The sequence below is a fragment of the Neolamprologus multifasciatus genome, chromosome 9 (assembly GCF_963576455.1).
Source record: "Neolamprologus multifasciatus chromosome 9, fNeoMul1.2, whole genome shotgun sequence".
Classification (NCBI taxonomy): domain Eukaryota; kingdom Metazoa; phylum Chordata; class Actinopteri; order Cichliformes; family Cichlidae; genus Neolamprologus; species Neolamprologus multifasciatus.
The window spans coordinates 18,441,276-18,457,812 of NC_140447.1; the positions used below are offsets into that span (position 1 = coordinate 18,441,276).

The 16,537-nt window shown below is 41.6% G+C and overlaps 1 protein-coding gene across 2 annotated transcripts; it reads left to right on the top strand.

Moving 5' to 3' along the window:
• The first annotated feature begins 22 nt into the window (after nucleotides 1-22).
• qtrt2 (queuine tRNA-ribosyltransferase accessory subunit 2) lies at nucleotides 23-15,983 on the top strand. Of its 2 annotated transcripts, none has more exons than XM_085173496.1 (8): nucleotides 23-240; nucleotides 334-389; nucleotides 2,361-2,437; nucleotides 2,535-2,744; nucleotides 3,604-3,803; nucleotides 5,747-5,916; nucleotides 9,583-9,697; nucleotides 9,854-15,983. In XM_085173496.1, exons 1-8 carry the CDS (start codon nucleotides 23-25, stop codon nucleotides 10,104-10,106), a joined length of 1,299 nt encoding a protein of 432 aa, XP_085029622.1. In that variant the 3' UTR covers nucleotides 10,107-15,983. The 2 variants fall into 2 exon arrangements, with proteins under 2 accessions (XP_085029622.1, XP_085029623.1); XM_085173497.1 differs by having other exon boundaries at nucleotides 5,747-5,898.
• The last annotated feature ends 554 nt before the right edge of the window (nucleotides 15,984-16,537 follow it).

Consider the following 16,537-nt stretch of genomic DNA (forward strand, 5'->3'; position numbering starts at 1 on the left):
CGCTTCGACTGGAGTTTTGGCTATGGCTGGGAGCAGGATGCAACTGGAGCTGTCCCGTGTGGTTCAGGGAAGAAGTCGGCTGGGTGTCCTGAAGGGACTGGGCAGGACGGGGCAGCATTCACTGGAGATCCCGGGGTGTCTGCTGTACACACACTTTGGCACCGTTCCCCACCTCACTCAGGACACACTGCACACGCTGATCAGCCTCCCCTCTGTCACCCAGATCACTTTGTCCCACATGTAAGCTGTCCCATTATGGAAACGCCAAAGCACGCACAGTGATCTCCTTTTATTTTTCAAATCTAACCCACATCTCAACCATTCTCCTTCTAGAGCTGAGCACCAGGAGGTGCTGGAGGAGTTTAAGGATGGATTCAGAAAATTCGCAGGTAAAAATTTACATCTTTCATAATTTCCTCTTTCTCTCTTTCCTTTCAGCATGTTTATCTTACAGAGAGTAATGAGAGCAGAAGAAGAAGAGGATGACAGGAGTTCAAGCAAGGCAGCATTGATTACGCTTAAACACCCAGAGCTTATCCAATGTATTCATATGTATTCAGTATTGATTAATAGGTAATCTATAGTCATTTCTTTTTCTTTTTTTACCTAAATGGAGATTATGAAGTGTTGCAGAGGGGCTGACTGATTATCAGCTGTTCTGATTATTGGAGCTGATATTCAGACTTTTTCCATTTATCACTATTATTATTGTTGTTTGTTATTAGATTTATGGCACGATAAATTAATTTAGCACATCTGACGAGTCACATATTTAACCATACAGGAGACTACTGATCCACAGGTGGGTGTAGAGTAGTGGATTTGTGATTGGAGCAGCTCCAGAGTGGCATATTACACGTTAACAAAAGAAAAATAAATCCATATAGAGAAGAGAGGTCATGGTTAGCTTGAGGTCATGAACAGATATCCAGACATTCTCCTTCAGGATGCTTTGGTAGGCAGCAGAATTCCTCTTTCTATTTACCACAGCAAGTCTTCCAGGTCCTGAGGCAGCAAAGCAGCCCCAGACCATCACACTACCACCACCATATTTTACTGTTGGTATGATCTTTCTTTTCTGAAATGCTGTCTTACTTTTACGTCAGATTTAATGGGACACACACCTTCCAAAAAGTTCAACTTTTGTTTCATCACGCTACAGAGTATTTTACAAAAAGTCTTGGGTATCATCAAGTTGTTTTTCGTCAACACTGAGATGAGCTTTTATGTTCCTTCTCCTGCTCAGCAGTGGTTTTTGTCTTGGAACTCTGCCATGAAGGCCATTTTTGCCCAGTTTCTTTCTTATGGTGGAGTCATGAACACTGACCCTAACTGAGACAAGTGAGGCCTTCAGTTCTTTGCAAGTTGTTCAGGGATATTTGTGACATATTGGATGGGTCGTCGCTGCACTCTTGAGTTAATTTTGGTCAGCCGGCCACTTCTGGGAAGGTTCACCACTGTTCCATGTTTTCAGCATTTGTGGATAATATCTCGCACTGTGGTTTGCTGGAGTCCAACAGCTTTAGAAATGGCTTGATAACCTTTTCCAGACTGATAGATTGCAGTTAAAATTTGTTTTTTATTTGTTTTCTTGGATCGTGGCATGATTTTGAGGATTTTTTTGCTTTACTCCACTTTCTCATACAGGTCTTATTTAAGTGATTTCTTGATTGAGTATGGGTGTGGCTAGAGAAATTGGGGGGGGGGGGGGAGATAACGCTTCCCCCTTCATAATAAACACATTCATTTAGACATGCGTGGATAAATTCAGTCTGAGCTCCTCTAGAAGTGCAGTAATGAAAACAAACGTGCAGCATTTTGGTGAATGTGCCATGCTTACCAACCATATCAACCTTTAAAAAATGGCAACTGCATTTTTATTTTAATACATTGAAAATGATTTAGTCTCCCGTTTAGGGAAGCTAAAATGCCAGAGTGGTGTGATGGGTAAGTGTAAATGAAGAAGCTGTAGATTTTAAAGCAGAAATGTGTTGCTGTGGACATGGCCAGGGCTTCACCCAGCCTCAGGCAGCCACTTTAAGAAAATTAGACATGTAACCACAGTATCATCGCTTGGAATAAACTATCATTGATTACTACTGCCTCTGCCTCTGAAGCCCCCGAAGGGAGAAGCAGTGATTGAATAGCCTTTGCTGCTATTAGACAGTTTTGTTTTCTCACCTTCTGATCCTCTGCAGCGGCTGGGTTTGCTGATAAGGACACAGCTCGTTCCTCTCTCAGTCGTCACATTAACATGCAGAGTCGAAGCACCTCGCTCTGTCACCTGGCTTCACGCTCGACCCTCTTAACCCCTTTGCTGCTGTGTTCTCTGTGGGTGATGCAGTTACGTTTGGTTTCAGGTCTTCATGATACTGTGCTCTACTGCTCCCTTCACGACCCTGCCACGCCCAGCCCGACGGGTTACACCACCAACAAGGTGACATTGCTCATGCTGTGGTAAACTAAAGGCCCTTTACTGCTGGGTGCGATCACAGGTGAAATGGGTTTCTCAGATATTTTTGCTTTGTTATTAGACGGTGTCAGTGTGGGGCAGCGGTGGGCGGATAGAACTAACGGTGGCCAAGTTCATGGCTCTTCAGAAGACTGTACAGCCAGACTGGTACCAGAGCATGTGCGACGGAGAGACCTGGCAGAACAGCGCTTCTCGCAAACGGGTCAGAAAGTCGGTGGATCGGACTCTCGCTCATTTGGATGAGTGTTTGCTGGTGCACCAAAAATCAAAGGTACACAGTGAACACACACTTCAGCAGCCGCTGAGCACGCTTGCATCTGCGAGTGAGTCATGCATCGCACAGACACACAAGACAAAGATTGACGTTAGTGCAGTTGTGACAGGGGCTGCTGTGCATCTGTACTACAGCTGGAAGCTCAGTAAGATTAGGATGAATTCATTATCAGTGGGTATCTACACTATCAGCAGGTGTGTGATGGTGCAGCATCAAGCATGACTAATAGAATAGTCTGCTTTGCTTTCTTTTGATTGCAGTCAAAGAGTGGCTCATTCCATGAGAGGGTGGACTGAATAAAAAGGATTAACATGAAGAGGTGCGGGGGAACTGTCATGACTCGTGCATATGACATCTTTGCTCTTTTACGCCTCAGTGGATAATAGATTTTAAAAAAAAAAGCAATGTTCTCCTCTAGCCCTAGGACATATTAGTGTTGTTTTTTCTATGCTTATATATGTTCTGTAAGTCTTTGCTAATTGCTTGTAAATTTATAAGCTGTTTCCTCACCTGTACGCAAACCAAATGTTCCTTGAGACAATACACTGAGAGTTTGGAGTCACATTAAGCAGAGAGGACTGACAGCATTCTGCAAGTAATTCATGACATGGGTGCTACGGGGACTGTCTTAGCTCCTTGTGACTTGCAGTCAAATTCGTGCCTTGAATGTACAAACTTGCAGATGGGCTCTGGCAAGATTAAAGCCTTTAATTTATTTATTTTTGCAGCTGCAAATCTTGTCAAGGACCGTGCGTGCCCATGAAAATCTAGATTTTGATCTCTTAGCTCCTTCTTTCTTTTGTCATTTTGGAGTGTTTTGGCAGTTTCTAGTCCCCTCGCTGTCTGTCATTTCTAGGAATTGGAGGGAGTGGAGGTGTTTGGTGTGGTGGAAGGAGGCGACATCCTGGAAGAGAGAGTACGCTCTGCCAGAGAGACCGCCAAGAGGCCCGTGGGAGGATTCTGCCTGGACGGCCTCCAGACGGGCTCCATGGACCAAACTCTGAGGACCCAGCTCATCACTGCTATGATCAAGGAGCTGCCTGAGGACAAACCCAGGTTTGCCTTCTCGTGGCTACGTGACCTTTGTGAATTGATTACAGCTCAAACAGTTGTTCCCATCATTGAATTGGAAAGCATTCACCGAACACAGTCAGGCAGGACCAAGCAGAAAGAGCAATAGTGGGGCTAAACAAACTGCTGGGGCTAAACAAACTCTCTGCTGCTGTTTTTCATTTTGTGCCACCAGGACGATTTCTGCCACGCTGTGCATTTATCTAGCAGTTGGAGATCTGACTTTTGAAGCTTTGTGTCTACACACAGTCTCACTGCAGGACAACAACTAGTCATTATTTTCAGCATCAATAATTGTTTTCATTACTACTGAAAAATGCACTCCGCTAAAGGCTTAAAAATGCCCACAGAATAGTCATGTTTACTCGGTCAAATATTTAATTTAGGATTTCCACTGGCAACAGTTTAATGTGCAGATTACTCAATTAATTATTTGGTTAAAACATCAGAAAATAAAAATGTTAAAATGTCCGTTTCCAGCTGTTCCAGTTCAGGAGGATATAGTCAGACGTCATGGCAACAGATATTTTGAACTTTCTGTTCATTTTCCCGAAAAAAAAAATGTTCTCATGAATTTTTTCCCTCATTTCTTTCATCTATTAATTTACCTGTTTGTTCAGCCATGATAAAACTAAATAGAAGAGTGGAAATGGACAACAACAACCGACTGTACTGATTTTATTTGTGAACGTCTTGAAGAGGCAATCCACGTTTTTGTCACAGTGGAACACATTAAGTCTTATTTAACTGACAGATCGATTAGCTGCTCATTCATTTCTGATAAATGTAGCAATTAATGTGTAAAGACGTTATAATTCAGAGGCTGAGAAGCCGCATTTGATGTATTCTGCAAAATCAATTAATTGTCCTGCTTGATTAATTATAAGTGAAAACCCAGCAGCTATGCCTCGCCCCCACCCCCTCCGCAATCTTCAAGCGCTCATTATCTCAGCTCGACCTTAAAGTGCTGGTGTCATTTAATTTTCATCCGTTGCGCTGCTCTTTATTACATTTCTTCTTTGCTGAGACAGTTTTTTTGGGTCACTTTTATAAGACAAAATGTGCACATTCAAAAAGGAAAAAGTAGAAAAGTATTTTTTAGGTTGGAAAATCCACGTCCACATTTCCTTTTACAATTCTAAGAGCATGATACACAGTCACTGCCACTTTATTAGATACATCATTAATTTAATTACAGGGGAAAAGGTTAAAAACTCATTAGCAGCTATTTTGATAAGGAGTTTATTGTTACCTCGGTTGAAGATTTGCTCCTAAACACAATGTACGTTTTGTCCTGTTGGATAATTAATTTAGATCAGTTTGGACAAATAATCATTTGTCTCAGACACATCCTTCTATGCAGCTTAAAACATGGCAGACTACAGTCCCTTTAGAGACTTCGGGGGGTGTTCCTCCACACCGAATCATCCTTTAGGAGTTTACTCTCTGGAGATCATGTCACATGAGTCCACCTCTCTGGGAGGCGATTGAGGAGCTCTGCTCGTGGCTTAAAGAGTGGAGCTACACAGAGAGCTACTGTAATCAGAAATGAGAGGTCTGTGATCAGGAGCTTCCCTAAGTTGGCTTGTTAACAGGCTCATCTGGAACACCATAGGGCAGCGTCCCCGCTGTTTTTTCTGGCTGTTAGAGAAGCAGCTTCCTATCAGAAAGTGGAGAGGAGTCATTATCGAATGCTAAATTCGCCTTGACCTTGATGCCTGGAGGCAGAGAGTCAGGAGGAGCCGGGAAATGGGGAAGGCACCAACGAGCCAACCAACACTCCAGAGAAGAAGCGTGCTGCTGGTGTTTGTGAAAGGCTTTTGTCTGCCAGTAATATGTTGTTGACATTTTGCATCAATGTTTCATTTATTGAGTGTTCAGGCTATTGATTTTTGGTGTCTGTGTGCGCGTTTGTGTGTGACTCTCAGACTCCTGCACGGTGTGGGACGACCTGATGAAGTGCTGGCGTGCGTCGAGGCCGGCGTGGACCTGTTTGAGAGTTTTTTCCCCTTCCTGGCGACGGAGCGAGGCTGCGCTCTCTCCTTCGGCTTTGACATTTCCATGGACCCAGAGCACGCAGGTAGAGCGCCCCCTGCAGGTGTGGTGAAGAGCTGTGCTGAGACATAGTTAGCACTTCTGGACCTCCTCACATTTATCAGCTGAAGTTGTGTCATTACAGCCAGTAAAAGTAAACTGAAGTGAAAAGAAAGTTCACTTCATTGGTAGTTTTTGTGCACACATATAAATCTATAAGCTCTTTATGTTTCATGCATGTAGCCCCTCAGGACCGAGCTCCATGAATAAAACATCTTAAAACTTATTTTATTGTTAATAATTCCATAGTTTTGCCTTTCACTTGTATTCCAGCATTTAATGGACATCAAACTTTATTATAAATGCATTGTTTCATACTCTGCAGCTCCCACATTTTTCCTGAAAATGATTCTTTCTGGAGCTTGTTAGCGAGCAACCAAAATAGTCATTCTGATATGCAGCATTTGAATCAGAGAGCGCAGAGATTTAATTTCATATTCAAAGGGCAAAAAGGAAATGAGCAGAGAAGGCTAAAATTAGGCATCTTCGAATTTGGCAGCTTGGAGTGTGTGCCTCGAGGAAACTGACCTGTCACTGTGTAATTTGTTTGGATATTTGGATTATAATGAACCCTGAATACACACGAGTGATAAACAGAATAGTGGATTAAAGAGGTATGACCAGAGCAGTGTGAAAAGATTAAAGGGATATAAATATAGTGGACTTCATGTATGAAAAAGTATTAGTGTTAATTCTTTAGAAAGGGGAACAGACGCTACTTTGATGTCTTAAATGGCACAGAGTCTGAGTTAACTGATAAAACAGAAGTGATGATTAAATATGCTCTAGCACATTTGTTAATTTCCATAGGAGGAGCCTTTGATGGTGAGTTTAAAAAGCGTATGGAGTTAATGTCGCTGGTTCTTAAACAAACGGACGAAGGGCTTTCATCTCACAGCGATGCCGTTATCTAGTTTTAATTTGGTGAGAAACGAGGCTGACAGCTGCTGCGGATGGTTTTCACGTAATGAATAGAAATTAAGTGTTACTTGTGATCATTGACATCTGATGTGCGTATGATGGCTTGTAACTTATGCTTTTGTTTGTGTTCGTGTGTATTGTAGAAGCACAAAATCACTTACAAGCAGAAATGCAGTTCATGGTGGGTGAAATGGTATCAAACTGATAGCAGAGTTACAGCCATCCTGATTGCTATCCCTAATGAAAATCTACAGGAGCCTTGGCCCTCCTTGTACCCTAGTAAGAAGTTGTATTAAACTCATCACAGAGGGGAGTTTGGGATCTGGCACTATGCAGTGCCAGACAGCATTAATCGATTCTGCACATGGAGCATAATGGAGTTCAGTGGAGGTGTCGGACCCTTAGAGAAATTCTAATTCACCATTCAGCCAATTACACAGCCCCGTGGGAGGTATGTCAACACCCTCACTTCCCAGTTAAGGTTCTTTTAGACGTGTCAGAGCATATGCTAATTCACCCGTTCCTCCCTTGTCACCCTCTTAAAGTATTCATCTGTCACACGGTTTCTTTCTCTATCTTTAGAAGCCCCTCCAATCTTTTTATGGGTCCTGACTGCTATTTCTGCCACTTTAAGGCAGGGTAACTGCTTATCTGAGACAAAGCTAAGGAGATTTTAGCGTATGAAAACGATCACGCCATAGAAATGTGTAATTTAAGGTAAAAACAGCTTGCAGAGCTTGTGTGTCTGCTAATTGCAGCTAAATTTGTTTGGCTCTAAGCTGTTCCTTGTAAAAGCTAACTAGCGCAGCTTATCAGCTTGGCGGTAATGACGTCGCTGCTGCCTCTGACTTATAGTGCTTAAACTAACTTCAGATCATATAAATTTAAATGTTTGTAAAGATGAACTCATTGACCTGGCTCATTAGTTCAAATAGATGAGAGTACACATTTAAGATGTGTTTTACACACAGCCTTTAATTTGCTAAACATCAAGTGTGAGATGCAGTTCTGCGTTTCCTCTCTTATGGTTTTATGAAGGGCCTGTGACAATGATAGCCTTCGAACTCCAGTCTCTTTCTTCTTAGATCCAGTTTGTGTTGTTGCTGCTTTTTTTCTTTGTGCAAAATTTAATCTCCAGTGAAAGTTACTTATCGCTTCTTGATGTTTTATTAGCTTTGGTCAAGCTTCATTCCATCCAGTTTTATTCTGAAGCTTATCACCTTCCCTTTTAAGCTCCACACAGACACCATGATAATTTCAGTTTTCTGCTTTGTTTATGCACTTTGTTGCTCTCGGCATCACCTCTTTTGGGTTTCACTAAACCCATTATGCTCTTCTCTTACCGTTTAATCTCTATCTTTAATAACAGACATTGCTATGGATCACTTTTTTTCTTCTTCTTCTCCAGCAAACCCTCCAGTCTTCCTGGTATCTTTTGTCTGTTTCTGGCTAGAGATCTGGTCCTTCTTTAAACAACAGCCCTCTTATTAAAAACTGCTCTTCTTCAACAAGAGTTACCATTCAAACCCTTTGAAACTACAGTACTGTGCGGAAGTCATGAGCCGCCCCTCATTTTTTATGTTTTGTTTGGAAAATGTGAAATGGGTGGAAATATTTATTGAGACGTGAAATAAACTGAACGGGTGGAAATAAAGTATAAAGAGCACAACTGATAGTATTGCAGTGTGAGTTTTCCTGTCTACGTTTTCCAGACGGTATTCCATGGCAGATTTAAAGCTGATGGTACTTTTCAGCTTTCATTTTCCAGCAATTTTGACAAGAGCCCCAACAGCAATGGTTGAAATAGAGCCGTAAACCTTGAGAGAGCCTGAAACGTGTTTCACAGATGAATGTAGACACTCAATATTGTCTCCCGAGCTCCTCCATACATATATATGGATGACAAATTTTGATTCATCACTCCATAAGTCCTGTGCTCACTGATTTTCAGTCTAACTCTTGTGTAATTTGGCATACCTCTGTCTCTTCTCCATGTTTCCCTTCCTTAATGATGGCTTCTTGATAGCCACTCTGCCACTGAGACATTTCTGATGAGGCAATTCTTGAAGGAGACACCACACAGCATACTGAGATTTGAGGTTTCAGTTAATAGGTCTTTGGGAATTACTTCACTAATGCCCAAAGAAAAACCCTAAAAGACCCTCAGAAAGCCTCGAGAACTATTGCTAAAGACCATTTAAAAAAATACAAGAAAGTCTGGGTCCGTGGAAGACTGAGTACTATAGATTGTGCAGGTTGCCAATAAAGGTTTTGTTTTATAATTTGGTAAAGGCTGTCTCAGTTAGCTCTAGCTCTGCCTCTGTTATTCTGCTGTATGTTGGGTGTTTGTTGTTTATTAGCAGCTACACACATAAATGCCTCAGTTTGTCTGTTAGTTCTGCTTCTCACTTTTCTATTGTTGATAATATCAGTATAGGTAATATTATGCATCTGGATGGCCAATGTATCTTAATGTTTGCAACCTGAGTCAGCTGTGTATTTAGCCTACACTCCCACCCCCCTTTGCATTAATGACTTCAATCACTCATGCTGCAGCCACAATTGGAGCCAGTGCCATGTTCAACAGTGACTGTGGATGTTATATTCAAATAGTGGGGAAAAAAAAGAGGATGTATAAGTGTTAGCTGCGGTGATACGTGTTTGATTATTGCTGTCATACTGCAATGGGACATGCCATTTGGCCAGGGATCTGTGCTGGGATTTATACGATGCATGCATGTTTTGGCAGTGTTGGAGTTGAACGAAGAGAAGGAGACAGCAGGGGAGAGCCAGCAGAATGGCGATCTTAATCGTCATGATCAAACACAGATGACACCCTTTGAGATGAACCTCAAAGAGAAAAGGTTCGTAGCAGCTATTGTAATACCCCAGTGGGTTTTCTAAGTAGCAGTGTTTGCAAGTTCTTTTCTTTCATGTGTTTGCTGAAGACCTAATTTACATTTATAATGCCTGTTCATGAATTCTACTTAAACTCAAACTGTGTTTGAACTTCTGCCCAGGTATCAGGACGACTTTAGGCCGCTGGTGGAGGGGTGTGGCTGTTACTGCTGTAAGAACCACCAGAGGGCGTACCTGCACCACCTGCTGGTGACCAATGAGCTGCTGGCCGGAGTTCTACTCATGATCCACAACACAGCCCACTATCACGGCTTCTTCGGGGCCTTAAGAGAAGCGTTGGCCACCGATAAACTGGATGTACTCAAGAAACAAGTACTTGGGGATGGAGGCCTGCAGACAGAGAGAAAAGAGTAAGATGGATGGAAGCCAATAGATGCGAGAGGGAATGAGCTGAGGGACTAAGGGGGAGAGATCTTCTTCAGTGGAGTGACATGGCCAGAGGCAATCATAAGTACTATCTTGTTCTGCCAAGTCCGATCACACGACGAACTGAACTGTCCTTGAGAATGACACACTCCATATGCTGCCATCTCTTTGCTTTAAAGAAGAAGATAAAAGGAGAAAGGAGCACACAGAAAACTTTTTGATGTTTGTGCCTTGGGTTTGTGTCCTAGTCTATTGGTCTGAGCAGAGGAGACTGCGTCAGGGTTCAGCGGCTGAGTGAAGAAAAGGCGCTTAATATGAGGTCACAAGGAACCTGCATAAAACATATAGTGAGGATGGATGGTGGTGGACTATTGATGACGACTGAAACCTTAATGTGGTCTGATTGTAGGTCGGCAGATGACTAATGTCCTCTGAACTCAGTGACAAGCACAGACCAGAGGGAGAACCAAACGAGTGTGATCAATTGTTAGCGGGGAGACATTAATAAATGCCACCGTTTCTCCTGTTATATGTGAACAGGTCATGTGTAAAATATGATTCCAGGAAGGCTTTGTTTTTGTCATTTCATACCTTACTGATCAGTCCTAATCAAACATTTTCCATTTGTTTACGTGCTTCATGAATATTTATAATGTTGCAGTTGGATACCTCCTCTCAAACGTGTGGAGATTGACTTCTTGTCGTCTTCAACCTCACCGCCTAACCAGCGTCTATGTTGAGATGATGCTTTGCATTAAAGAGGACTCCGGCGAGCTCTGGCTAGCTGGAGTTTTAGACTGACAGCTCCCCCCATTTGTGCTGCTGAGAGAGGATAAAGATCAGATAAAGATACGGGGCTCTGCTGCCTCCCCTGCCATGGTGGAGGGGGCTTTTTTTTCTTCTTTTTTTGTGAAGGTGAAGGGATGTAATTGACTGCCAGACCATGCACACGTCTGTTGGGGGGGGGGGGGGGGGGGGGGGGGGGGGCAGACTTGCAGAGAGGAGACTGTGACAGGTTTATGTAACAGTAATGAGGATTTTATTTACATTGTGGATTACCTTAACTGGATCCAGCGTTATGAATGAGTGGGCCGAAGGATTTGCTGTCTTCAGTTGGTGGGCATGAATGCTAAAGGCCCAAAGACATAAAAGGGGCTGAAAAAAGATGAAAAGATGGGTGAAGGCTAAAAAAAGCAATGACCTTCAGCCTAGGTTTATTTTGAGGCTTAATGGGATGGCAGCAGACAAACTATGGAAGAGAAGGTTGTAAAGTCAATTCCCCTGGTTAGTTGGTAAAAATAGGAAATGAATTAAATGTCTGTTGCTCTCATTTTCCCTGGAAAACTGCTGTATAGATATTGATATCTTGCATTAAAACAATCACAGTAGATGTAGAAGGAAGCTAACAAAACAGCAGTTTACTTATGTAATGTGCATTTTTTTCCTCCCGTGCAACAAATCAACCCTTGGTTAATACGCACTAATTACAGACCCAAGATTTCATCTGCACTAATTAAGCCCTATTGAGGCTGTTACTGTTGATTGTTGAGTGAATTTTCCTTTAATGAATCCAGACCCCAGCCGATCTTTCATTTTCTTGCCCTGGTTTATTTATTAAGCTTGTGACCTCCAGAAGTGGAACATAAGTGATTGCAGTAATGATAAGATGCAGCACAATAAATAGGAAGATAAATAGGAGCGTAGCAGTTGAGTTTAAACATAACAGCTTGAATGTGTTAAGAGGAGAAAATGAAGGTGTAAAAGTGGGAACGGTTTGTGAATTTGGAGCATGTTTAATATCATTTACATTAACACGGGTTCACACAAGGCTGCACTCTGTCCTTCAGAATATGCATAAGAAATGAGTAATACAGTCCTTGTGAAAAATGGAGTGTTCTTAGGGATTTTTTTACAGTCCTGCGAATGAACTAAAGTACACCTCATGATTTAGTAGCTGGTAGAAGCACCGTTAGCAGTAATAACTTGAATTGTTTTCTGTTTGACTTTATCAGTTTCCCACATCTTTGTGGAGGAATTTTGGCCCGCTCTTTTTTTTCTTTTCTTTTTTTTCTTTTGCTTTTTACAACGTTGCCTTAGTTCATTGAGGTTTGCAGGCTTTTATTTACACACAGCTTTGTTCATTTCTCACCACAGCATTTCAGTCACGTTGAGGTATGGACCTCAGCACTTTTTATTCTTTTATTTTTAAGCCATTCTGTTGTAGATTCATGCTGTGTTTGGGATCATTGTCCTGTTCTATGACCCACTTTCAGCCACAGTTTAGATGTCTGACCGACAGCCTCACACTGTATTATTTTGATATGCAGAGGAGTTAATGATCGAGTCTGCAAGGTGCCTGGGTTTTTTTTCCCCCAAACACAGTGTTCTGAATACTCCAGATCAGCAAACTGCCAAGACTTCTCCTTTTATAGAGCAGTTAAGAAAATGATCTCAATTATTAACACCTGGCTGCTACTGACCCTCTTAATTCCTATAGAAGCGGTAAAGATGTGTATTAAAGTTGGTAATTCAGTTGCAGTGGCTTGTTATTAACTACAGGATCTGCTGTATGATTCAGATTTTGTCTCTACATGGACGAGCACCAGCAATCATCAGTGAACTTTTACATCCATACATCCCCAGCAGGTCTCTGGGGTCATGTGATCAGGCTCTGCTGGCTATGAGAACTTTTTGCATCAGCGTGCCCCCCAGACTCTGGAGCTTTCTCCCTCTGAGCCTGAGATCTTCAATAAGCAGCTGAAAACTACTCGCCTTTTTAAACTTGCTTTTGGGTCATTGTGTTTTTAAAAAATGCTATAAATTAAAGTTTTACTTTACTTACTGTGGGTCTCATGTAGTGGAAAATATGGTGCTGCATAGTCAAACACTGAGGGATGAGCTGGTGTTTGGGCATGTTGCTTTAAAGCGAGGTTTTGGTTTTCACCAACTCTTGGGAAAGCTTTCCGGCTGTTTAGATGCTAAATGCTGTGCCATTTTTATCAGCCACCCTGCTAGGTTAGCAGCAGAGTCACAAGTGAAGAGAGAGACTATTAATGGTTTGTATAGTCTGGTGATAATTGGAAATTTATTACAGCTTATCTTCATCATCAAATGTTGACTGGTGCTGTTTTAAACTGGCTATGCTGCAAAAAAGCTGCATAACATAACAATCGCTTTAATTTTAAATTTGCACTTATCTAAATAGCCGTTATCTCAGTCGAATGCAGTTTAAACATTCGCTGTGGATATTTAGTTACATAAAGTAAGAGCCAAGATAATCCGACCACAATATAATGGATTTCGTACTGCACAGGAGTTAATTTTCTCCGAGGAGTTTTACAGAGCAGGGCTGATGGTAACGTTCCCTGTGTGCCTCTTTCTCTGACACTGGGCACAGTTTCCATGTAAAAGAGCTCTGAATGACAGTCAGCAGGTGGTCCTCATAGCTCATTTCAACCAATTACACAGATGGAGAGAACCATTCAGGCTTGATCGCTACAAGTATCTTTCTTCCTCTCCGCTCTTCTGGACAAGGCTGCAGCGTGAGCAGAGCATTTATCTCACACTTCACACGGCAGCTGGATTGTTAGCTGCTGTCATGACAGCGCAACGTTAAAAAAAAGAATAAAAAGGAGTGAGCTCAGCTGCTCTTGCGAAACAACATGGCTTTATGACAAAGTCTCATAAAGCCAGCAGCGTGAGGTGTGGGGAGTGTTATTGTGGTTGAAATGATGGCCAGCAGAGGGGTTTATGTGTGGAGGATTGTGTTGTTAGAGTCTTTTCAGAAGGAAGACAGTGACTGCATTTGTCGCTTATATAAACCAGTGTCCGCAATGAAATGGGAGCTTAAATCTTTGGTTTGAAAAAAGAGCTTTGGTTGTCTGGGCCATGGGTGGATTACTGAAAAAGCCCACTGGGCACGTGCCCAGAAGCCACCTGAACCAGTTAAAAAGCTCTGAATATTTCCTGTAGGAAAGTCAAGCAACTTTCAAATTTTCAAAATGACTACAAAGAGACCGATAACGCAACTACAAAGAGACACAAAATGACTACAGAGAGATGCAAAATAGGCACAAGGGGATTCAGAATGATTACAAAAAGACTTTTTTTTCTGCTTAGCTTCTGTGTAAAGAGAGGTGGGTGGCCTACATTTCAGTGCCCAGGAGCCTGTTATCTCGATTTGTTCAGAGCTCCAGTTTGTTCTTCAAAAACAAGGCTGGTGATTTTCTCTATTTTATTTATTAATTCTTAAAACAACAAGCCTGTATTGTCTGACTCACTGTCCAAAACCTGATGTAGCTTAATAATCTTTTGCCAAAGAGCTCTCTCTGTTTAAACATGTTACCAAACCACACTGTTGCAGTGGGTGGTATGAATTCTCATTACAGAAAACAAAGCCTAGCTCCACATGCTAATAGCACAACTGTAACAGCATTAGACTCTGTTTTCTCTTCCGAGCCTTTTTAGAAATAAGGTTAAATGTATCCATGTCCAGCACATTCTCCCTGATTAATTATTGATTAATGCTTATTGTCCAAAGTCAACAGATAGTCATTTAGCAACAGCCTCTTGGGCTGAAAAATTAGACCAGTGTAGAAGAGTGAAAACTGCAGCTTGAATGGCCTCTGGAGGCTGGCTTGAAAAGTGAGTCAGTGCCCATGATTTTCATGTTAAAATATCTAGGTTTACAGCAGAGCTAAGTTTAGAGCCTTGCACAATAAAAAGGTTTTAATCTCTGTAGCTAGTACAGGTATGAAATGACAATGCTAGTACAAAGCTAGCAAAAAGACTTTCTGCCAATAACAGAAGAAATCGTCCCTTTAAGATGATTTTCAATTTTGCTTTGTGTTTTCAGCTTTGTATTCAAACTTAAACACTAAAAAATAGATCATATTCGTGTTTCTGATTAGAACAGGGATTGAGACTGTAGACTGTTGCTCGGTCATCCTCTCCTTATCTCCAGCCGGTTGCAGCAGGTGGCTGCCCCTACTTTGCCTTAGGTTTGTATTGTTAACTAGTAATTATGCCAGTAGAGTAACAAATTACTTTCACCAGCGAATAATTAAATAACACTTTAACAAAAGTAATGTATAATATATGGCATTCTTTGAATAACAATTGCACCCATATAGTCTATGGATGCAATTTGCCAACCAAGTTTAACTAGCTTTGGGTGAAAATGTGTTCACTTTTGGCCATTAAGCTAAAATGAAGGCTTCAGACTGGAAGTAATCAACAAATGTTGTTGATGCCACTTTCACTATGTCCAAGTGCGCCATACCATCTATGATTTGAAATGATATAGATGTATAAAACACAGGCCGCTCGGTCTGAAAAGTGAAGGCAAAGCAGAAGTCCATCAAAACTATGTTCCTTTAATGGCCAACCCCCCAAATAAAAACAAAGCAACACCGGATAGAGGTCTATACATCCAGGATGATCTCAATAAACACTTTGTGGGCTCAGCCTCTAGTTTTGAAAACAAAGTGAAGTTCATTTTGTAAATTATAATCACTGTTAGTGTTGCTCCATAGCTAGCTGCATGTGATTGTCATTAGACTGTAAGCCTGTAGAGTTGTGGCTTTAGGCTTTACAAAGGGTTTTCATTAACAAACAGGTGATGTCACAGTTTCTTCCATCTTTATCTACAGTCTATGACCCCAGAGTCATTAGGATGTGATGTGTGAAACAAGTACGAGCTACTATCTAAAGGTTAATATAAGTCAATGCTATTATGATACTGAAGAACACTTGTTTAAAAAAATAAAACAAGCTTGCAATTAAGAAACATGACAGCACACAGCAGTGGAGCTTTATGAGCTAAATATGAGATTTAGCAAACAAACATTTATTATTATGACAAATTCAATATTGTTTTTTATGTTTTTTTTTAAAGAATAAGAAAAAGTGACCAGGCTTATTGTTGAAATGGACACAGGCACAGTATCACAACAGTGGCAGCTTATCTTCTCGGTTTTCCTTCATTTTCCTCAATCAAAAACAATCAGGACACCGTGAACCGAGACAGACATGCCTTCATCGTCGCTTTTAACCCTCTTCTCCGTCCCCATGGTAACCCTTGACCAGGAGCAAGGAGCAGCCCTGCTCCTCACCCCCATATTGCTATAAGGGATTGCTCATCAAACAGGGAGCCAAATTCTTTACCTGCTCCCAGAGGTATTTCAGGATTCGTTTACACACAAGTCATCAGCCAGCATGTTCTAAATTAACTCTACACATCATAATGTATAAGTGTTAGGCTGAAGCACTGAAAGAAGGTCATAACACATTATTGCTCCAGACTTATTGCTTTAGTCACCTCATGACTGTCTGTCCTGATGCCTTGTGTAAATTTAATGGGATGTGATACAAAAGAAAGACTAACTCTCGTTTTGGAGAAGTGTGGAATCTGTTTTCTG